This window comes from Eublepharis macularius, chromosome 12 (genome assembly GCF_028583425.1).
Source record: "Eublepharis macularius isolate TG4126 chromosome 12, MPM_Emac_v1.0, whole genome shotgun sequence".
In the NCBI taxonomy this organism is placed as follows: Eukaryota; Metazoa; Chordata; class Lepidosauria; order Squamata; family Eublepharidae; genus Eublepharis; species Eublepharis macularius.
In genome coordinates this window covers 10,788,412-10,796,786 of record NC_072801.1, presented here as the reverse complement: position 1 = coordinate 10,796,786, position 8,375 = coordinate 10,788,412, and the positions used below count along the sequence as shown (strand labels likewise).

General features: G+C 49.8%; 1 protein-coding gene across 1 annotated transcript; it reads left to right on the top strand.

The window, feature by feature from the left end:
- The first annotated feature begins 1,934 nt into the window (after positions 1 to 1,934).
- On the top strand, positions 1,935 to 7,826 carry ACTB (actin beta). Its single transcript, XM_054992637.1, has 6 exons — positions 1,935 to 2,057; positions 4,381 to 4,515; positions 5,203 to 5,442; positions 5,919 to 6,357; positions 6,464 to 6,645; positions 7,003 to 7,826. The coding sequence occupies exons 2-6, from the start codon at positions 4,393 to 4,395 to the stop codon at positions 7,144 to 7,146; spliced, it is 1,128 nt and encodes a 375-aa protein (XP_054848612.1). The 5' UTR covers positions 1,935 to 2,057; positions 4,381 to 4,392; the 3' UTR covers positions 7,147 to 7,826.
- Positions 7,827 to 8,375: the final 549 nt, after the last annotated feature.

Sequence of the window (8,375 nt, the reverse complement as noted above, 5' to 3'; positions counted from 1 at the left end):
TGGAACCACAATCTCATTCTTCATGTGAAACTGCCTTATACTGGATCAGACCCTTGGCTTATCAAAGTCAGTATTTTCTATTCAGATGGGCAGCAGCGTTCAAGGGCATAGGCAGAGAAGTCGTTCTTCTAATCTTTTTGAACTGGAGAGGCAGGGGATCGAACCTGGGACTTTCTGCATGCAAACCAGATGTTTTTCTGACAGTGATCCATGGACCCTCCCTCAGCTGCCAAGTTCCTTTGCCAATAGTCTTATTATTTACTTATACATTGGTACAACTGAGACCTTCAGTTCTGGGTGCCGAAAGTCTCCATCAGAGATAGTAAAGAGTCCAGTAGCACCTTTAAGACTAACCAACTTTATGGTAGCGTAAGCTTTCAAGAACCACAGCTCTCTTCTTCAGATGCATCGGTTCTCGAAAGCTTACGCTACCATGGTGCTACTGGACTCTTCACTATTTGAAGAGATGTTGTCTCCTTTCAGAACATCTCAGATGCGTGGAACCGTGTGAGTCAGCCCCTTCCCCCCATGCCTGCAAGAGAAAGCAACAACCTTTGAGTTTTCTGAATTTTTAAATCTGGTGAGCCTGTAATTAATTAACATGTTGGATGTGTCATCTCCGATCTGGTATATTTTGGCTGCAGATGCAGAGGTTAGTTGAAGGGAATGCTACCAGGGCCTCTGAGGCAATGTGCTGTAGCTGCTCTCACCGACAGACCTGTCTAATGATCATCTCGCTTGGGTCTGGGCTGTGGCAAGGTATCTTTGTCAGATGGCCTTGAATGCAAAAGGAACACTCAAGATTGCATCCTTCTCCACATTTAGCCTGGGAGCAAATTCCATTGCATTTGGTGCTACTGATTGACTCAACGGATATTGCAGGGGAGATGGGGGGAGGGTGCTGTTACAGCACAAGGCTAAGCATGGGGGCTCAGATGACAGCCTTTCTTAGAAGAATGCCCCACTGAATGGTGGGACTTCCTTCTGAGTAATGGAGCCCAGGGTCGGGATGCGGGGCTGCAGTCTTCCACATGCACACACTTGTGTTTGGCGGGACTCACAGCCCTTAGTATGTGTGCCCAATGGTACTTTGGAGTAAAGTCTGGCTGCTATTTGCATAGAACACAATGGACAACTGTGTGAAGCATTGAGAGGCTGGGCCTCTGGAGGTTTGCTCTGAATAAGCCCCCTCGCATGTAATTTGGCTCTGGCACGCTATGGAAGTTTGATCCAAAGCAAAAGGCCCACAGAGTCCTGCGGGACCGAATCCCCCCAAAGCCTGGAGAAAATTGAGCTTCTAGTCCACGATCCCAAGAAGCGTGTTCACTAAGAAAAACCCCGTTCAGTTCAATGGGACTTATTCCTTCGGGTCTGTGTTCTGGAAGTGTCTCCCCAAATGATTTCTGAATTGGGACAACGCTGCTGGGAAGGATGCGCGTGCCGGAGAGAGCGAGGGGGACCAGGTCAGGAGATCAAACAGCGAGGTTCCTGCTGGCTGTGGAGAGTAGGCCGGGGTGGGGGTGGGGGGGGGGGTCACCGCACACACACATTTGGGGAAGGAGGGAGAAAGAGCGAAGGGGAGCAGGCCGGGCGCTGCCAGAAAATCTGTTTATGTTACCCATGCAGTTCAAGCCCTGCATCTCTCGGTCAGATGTGGCCCCGTCTTTTTGCAAAACGGGAAAAAAGGAGCAGAAACTGCGCCCATGACAACAACCCAATGCAAAAAGAAGAGGAAGAAGGAAGAAGGTGCCCTTCCCCCACTCACCCTTTTTTTTTTTTTGCAAGGGGGGGGGAAATGCTGCAATGTGCAGAGCGCGACTCGTGAGTGAGTGAGCGGGGCCCGGCCAATCAGGAGGGCCCGTTTCGAAAGTTGCCTTTTATGGCGAGAGCTCCGCCGCGGCGCTCCTATAAAACCCGGCGGCGCTGCGCAGGAGGAACTAGCCGTTAAGCTCGCCGCCCGCCGTCTGTGTGCACCGGGTGGATCTCAGGCCGCCGCCTCGCCTCCCCGCCCCAAAGGGTTTAAAAGCAGATTTTCCCGAACTTGCAACTTTTCAAAGGTAGGCGTTTACGCGTGTATGCGTTGCAACAAATCGATAGCACAAGAGGGGCTGGGGGTGATTTCTTTTTATTCGTTGTGCTTCTTGAGCGCAGTTGCTTTTCACTGTTATTGCGTGCCTTTGGGGGATTTCTTGGATCGGTTTTAATTTCCCGTCCATCCGAAAAACGTGAGTAGCATAATCTCGTGTTTGCTTTCTCTGGAGTAAGCCTGTTGGAATGAGTGGGGCGCTGCAAAGGGAGATTGACCACCGGCTAGAATGGCGGGTAGTGATGGGAGATGATGTTTCTAGGCCGGTCCTGTAAGTGGTTAGCCTTAGAGGGTGGCGTTTATCCCCAGGCTCTAGTGGCAGAGAGCTGAGCCTTCGGTTGAAGTCCGTGGGACTTAATGTTGGGGTAAAAACGGGGCTGTATTCTTCAGCAAACAGCATTAAGGCTGCAGTTGTTCACACACACACACACACACACACACACACACCGGTTTCTGGGGCTCTCATGCACGCGCTGCTCGGGCGCCTGGTTGCCAGCGCACCAGCGAGCACCGGAGGGCGATTCTCTCATTTGCTCATAATTGCCTCGCCAACTCCTACGGCGCGTTGCGAAGTTTTGCAAGCGGTGCGGAGGCAGGTAGAGGAGACCCCCCCCTCCCGTAGGCAGGCCTGGCATCAGCCAGTCTCTCGGCTACCGGAAAGCAGGGGGGGGGGGCTTGGCATTCGCACCCGGTCCGCTCGGCCTGCACAAGCTTTTGTCGGGCTGCCGCCTTTCCGGGCTCGCTAAGCTGCTTTTGCTCGGCGTGGCCCTCGCCTAAGAGGATTTGCGGGCGGGGGGCCCCTCGCTTTGCACGCTGCCCGTGGCTAGCAGAAGAGGAGCCCGAGCAGGGTCCGCCTCTCCTCCCCCCCCCGGGTCTTCAAAGGCGGGGAGGGCAGGGTGTGCCGGGGGGAGCCGCTTCCGGGGGCTGGAGCCGGCATTGCTCATTGTATGTGCCGAGCACATGGGGGAGGAGGGAAGGGGAGGCGCCTCCTGGGGCGGGGAAGAAAATCGATCAAGACGGCGCCTTTGGGCCCAGGGGCTGCCCCTCCCACCGCCCAGAGGGTCTTTGTTTCCTTGGCTGTGGGGAAGGCGGGGAGGGAAGGGGCTTTGCAGGCATGGCTCGCCTTCAGGCCTGGCCTGGAAGCCGTGCTTCGAGGGGCGGTGGTTGCTTTTCTCCTGCGCGCTCTCGGCTGGCAGGCTTCCTGCTGGAGTGGCAGCGAATCATTCCAGCTCATAGCTGCAGGTATTTTGCTGGCAGGTGGCATAGTCCTCCTCAACATTCACTTTAACAGTTGGGAGTTTCATGGGAGTGAGAAACCTAAAGGCAGTTGACTAACAGGTTTTAGGAAATGGGTCCAGAAACAGTTCAGGACTGCGGGGCTGTGAAGGAAGATTACAAGGGAGGGGAATTCTCATTTAAAAAACAACAACCTTGAAGAGCTTGCTGCTTTCCTGTGCCTTGTTGATGCCCCCCCAAAACCTATCACCATAAAACCATGGGAAATTCTGTTCTAGCCTTCTCCCCTCTCTGCCCATGTATATTAAAACTGGCATGGTGCAGGTCATCTATCCCAGTGCAAGGCAAGAGGGAGGGGGAATAAAGAGAAGTACAATTTCCTTTTAGAAATGTCCTCACTAACTGTGACGAGGAACAAGCTTGTCAAGTAGGGAAAAATGCTTGAGAATGGGATGCTTTTAAAACAGGTTAATGTAAAATCTTGACTTGTGAGACAAGAGTAACAAGTTCTGGAGAGCTACTCTTAGTAGGGTGGGGACCTGCGCCAAGTCCTTGAAGGGAAGGCATGGCTCAGAGTGACCCGGTCCTCATTTTGAAGCTGCTCTTGGCTGTTAACATCCTCCCTGCAGTGCAGATTTTAGACCGGGCTTTCTTTGCGCTGGGCTTGGGGAGTGGCCCCCAGACATATGCTCAGGGCTTTCTGGGAGGAAGGGGGCGGGATGGAGGGAAGGGCGTGGCCTTTCTGATCAAACCCTCCAAAAGCTTGTTCGAACCATTCCCTTTTATGGTAATAACATGGGACAGTGTGTAGCAGAGGACTTCCTTTGTCCCGAATCATACCAAGATGCAGGGTGCACCCTCTAGTGGCTGAAAACAGGAAGTGCTCCGAGATGATGAAACCCAAGATGCCTGGGGAGGAAGTGGGTGGGGTTGGACCCTTTCTAGAGCAGCCTTGTCACCTTATCAGCATTTCTTCTTGCTTCATTCGGGAAGGGCTAATGGGCGGTGCTTGTGGGTGTAAGGAGCAAAACTTTTCAATTGTGTGACTTTTTTTCCAGTAAAAGATCGCCATGGATGATGATATTGCTGCACTGGTTGTTGACAATGGCTCTGGAATGTGCAAAGCCGGTTTTGCTGGGGACGACGCTCCTCGTGCTGTCTTCCCCTCCATTGTTGGTCGCCCCAGACACCAGGTATGTACAGTTGGCTGTTTTGGCTTACTTGGGTGTAAATGCCAGGCCCGTACGTGCAGCTTACTAGTCCATAAAGTTTTTAATGTCCTGTCTATGTGACCTTTTTTGCATGGCGCTGCTAACCTGGAAAAACGAATAAGAAGCTACCTTATATTGAGCTAAATTTACTAGTTGGTCTAGCCTAATTCTAGCTGTCTAGACTAGCAGCAGCTCTCCAAGGACTTGGCACTGCCAAATACTGTATCTTTAGCTGGAGATGCTGATCTCTAACTTCCAAGCACCTGCTGCTACAGTGGCCTGAAGTCAACTCCCTAACTGGCGAAACTGTCTCTTGGTTGCCAGGAAGTGACTTTTAAATTGTCACAGATGGTGGCTAATGATATGCTTTGCAGTGAATAGTAGCCTGAGCGTTCTTTAATTTAATTTAAGCTGAGCCAGTGGGCAATACTCTTGTAGCTTTCTTGGGATGTGCCAGTTTCCCTAGACCTCTGCCACTGAAGATGAAAAGAATCTTATTATCACGGGGAGTGTTGAAACAGTGCCCCCATTACAAAGTGGGAAAGAAACCACTGTTTTGTGTAAAGAGGGCTCTTTTTGGCAGCCATGACCTGATGCAGCACTCAAGATGGAAGCATACAGCTCAACTTAAGACCTGTTTGATTCCTGACCCATGCCTTCTCTTCTCAGGGTGTGATGGTTGGAATGGGCCAGAAAGACAGCTATGTTGGTGACGAGGCACAGAGCAAAAGAGGCATCCTTACCCTGAAGTATCCTATCGAACACGGCATTGTCACCAACTGGGACGACATGGAGAAGATCTGGCACCACACCTTTTACAACGAGCTGAGAGTTGCCCCTGAGGAACACCCTGTGCTGCTAACAGAGGCGCCCCTGAACCCCAAAGCCAACAGAGAAAAAATGACACAGGTACAATGCCGTGTGCATTCTCTACCTTCCGTTCCAGTTTAAATAGCCATCTGTCAACGTTTCATTCATCTCAATTTATTATTTTTTGCCCATCTCTGCAGGGTTTTCCTTTCCTGGTCTGAATCTCTCTTGCTGGATCTTGAAAGGTTTTTTTTTTTTTAATTCTGTCTGTCCTGAAACTTGCTTCCTTCTTAACTTGCTAGTGGTTCACTTGAGCTATTGCTGACTTTCAACTAACTCTGACTTGCTTTGGATGACCCATAACACTTGGTGTTGTGAAATGCGGGAGGGGGGAGGCATTGGGACACTGCAAGTGGGAGAACTCCATAATAACGTGACCCGTTGTGCCGTCCCATGTTTTGACCAGCATGGGTTGATTTCCTCAGTGGTTGATACGGGTGCTTATCCTCTGAGCATGACTAGAGTATATTACAGCCTGCCAACGTCCTAACTGTATTGCCTTTCTTCCACCTTAGATCATGTTTGAGACTTTCAACACCCCGGCCATGTACGTCGCTATCCAGGCAGTGTTGTCCCTTTATGCCTCTGGCCGCACCACTGGCATTGTGATGGACTCTGGTGATGGTGTCACCCACACTGTGCCCATCTACGAAGGTTACGCCTTGCCCCATGCCATCCTCCGTCTGGATCTGGCCGGCCGTGATTTGACTGACTACCTCATGAAGATCCTGACTGAGAGAGGCTACAGTTTCACCACCACAGCCGAGAGAGAAATTGTGCGTGACATCAAGGAGAAACTCTGCTACGTTGCACTCGACTTTGAGCAGGAGATGGCCACAGCTGCATCGAGTTCATCCCTGGAGAAGAGCTATGAGCTCCCTGACGGTCAGGTGATCACCATTGGAAACGAGCGGTTCAGGTGCCCCGAAGCCCTCTTCCAGCCCTCTTTCTTAGGTAAGGCAGACTGCACACTTTTCGGGGGAAGAGTGTAACTGGCTTGACGGTGGGCCCTTTGCCCAGGGCTAAGGTCTGTAAGTCATGATCTTCCTCATTCTCCTAGGTATGGAATCCTGCGGTATCCATGAAACCACTTTCAATTCCATCATGAAGTGCGATGTGGATATCCGTAAAGACCTGTATGCCAACACTGTCCTGTCTGGTGGTACTACGATGTACCCTGGCATTGCTGATAGAATGCAGAAGGAGATCACAGCCCTGGCACCCAGCACAATGAAAATCAAGGTAGGGTTCTAGAGGTGACCTAATTCCATGTTCACCGGGGTGAGGAATGCTTTGGCCACCTGAACAGTTGTGGAAGACAGCAGTGGACTCTGGCATGCTGAATTGCTACCTCCTCAGCTTTGGAAGATGGGCATTCCCAATCATATGATTAGCCTTTTGGGTCTACAAAGGCTCCCCAACAGCCCAAATTTTAAAGACATGGGAGTTGTCCTGATTGTAGTGCCAGATTCTTACTGTATCTTCCTTGTAAAGGGGGCGGGGGTCAACACAAGGATGAATGGTTGCCGATCTGCCATCGTGTGGGGATTGTAGGCCTTGTCTCTTTTTGTTCCTCATTTTTTGCCTTTCCTCCCACAGATTATCGCCCCACCTGAGCGCAAATACTCTGTCTGGATTGGTGGCTCCATCCTTGCCTCTCTGTCCACCTTCCAGCAGATGTGGATCAGCAAGCAAGAGTACGACGAGTCTGGGCCTTCCATTGTTCACCGCAAATGCTTCTAAAAAGGACTAGTTACCATGATAACATTTTTTCTCTCTTTTGACAAAAAAATCCCCCCGTTAACTGCGCATAAAACGAGAGTTGAGATTGGGCATGGCTTTATTTGTGTTTTTGGCGCTTGACTCAGGATATAAAAACTGGAAGGTGAAAAGTTGACGGCAGCAGTCTTTTAAAAAAAAAAAAGTGTTGGAGCGAACTCCCCCCCCCCCAAGTTCTACAATGCATCTGAGGACTTTAATTGTACATTTGTGTTTTTTTTCTTTTGTTTTTTAAATCATTCCAAATATTGTATAATGCATTGAGAGGAAGGTAAACCAGCCTCTATGAAGGCGGCAGCCCAGCTCAAAGGGAGAAGAAATAACTATCGAGTGTCCTAGCAAAAATGTTACTTGTATGTAAATTATATAACCCGACAAGTGTCTTTCTGTATCCTGCGCCTTAAAACAAAACACACTTGGTTCTCTTTTTTTGTTCTTTGGTCAAGCAAAAAAAATGGGCTGTGGCTGTTTTCTCTTCTTCCCAATCTCTAGATGTGAAGGCTTACAGTCTACCCCCCCTTCTCATCCCATAGGGGAGTCCTTACCCAAATTGGTGCCAGTATGTACACAGGATACAGGGGCGGAGGGGGGCAAAACTGTACACTGACTTAAGAACAGTTCTAAATAAAGATGCACACAATAGATATTTGGCTGGTGTTTGGTTTGATTTGGTTTTTTGGTGGTGGGGGGAGATCTTAAACTTGAAAGATTAAAAGATTAAGGATTAGACCAGAGAAGTCCACTGGTAAAGGGCTTGCCCTTCACTGCCAGTATGGTTTTGACACCCCAGTAGAAGTTTGTATGGCAGCTTACAATAGTCTAGCGTAGCTTTCTGAACCCTGCTGACATGGATAATTCAATACTTGTCCCGCAGCCCCTTCTACCAGAGCACACATCTGCCAGCAAGCTTATTGGCTAGTGCTGTGAGACTGGAATGTGAGCTTGCAGTGATGCGGCTACTCCTGCTTATAAGTAAAACCCTAGAACTAGTAAATTCAAGAGAGGCTGGTCCAGATCATAATCCAATTATAATTTGGAAGCAGGTGATGGATGAAAGCCATAGCGGAATCACTGTCCATAAGCACTCAGCTAAGGTAAGTGGTCTCCTAGTTAGCATTTCAAAAGACCATATGGAAGATTTCAGGCATTTATATTGTAGGCCTGTATGTTCTAGTGGAGCACTTGAAGTATTT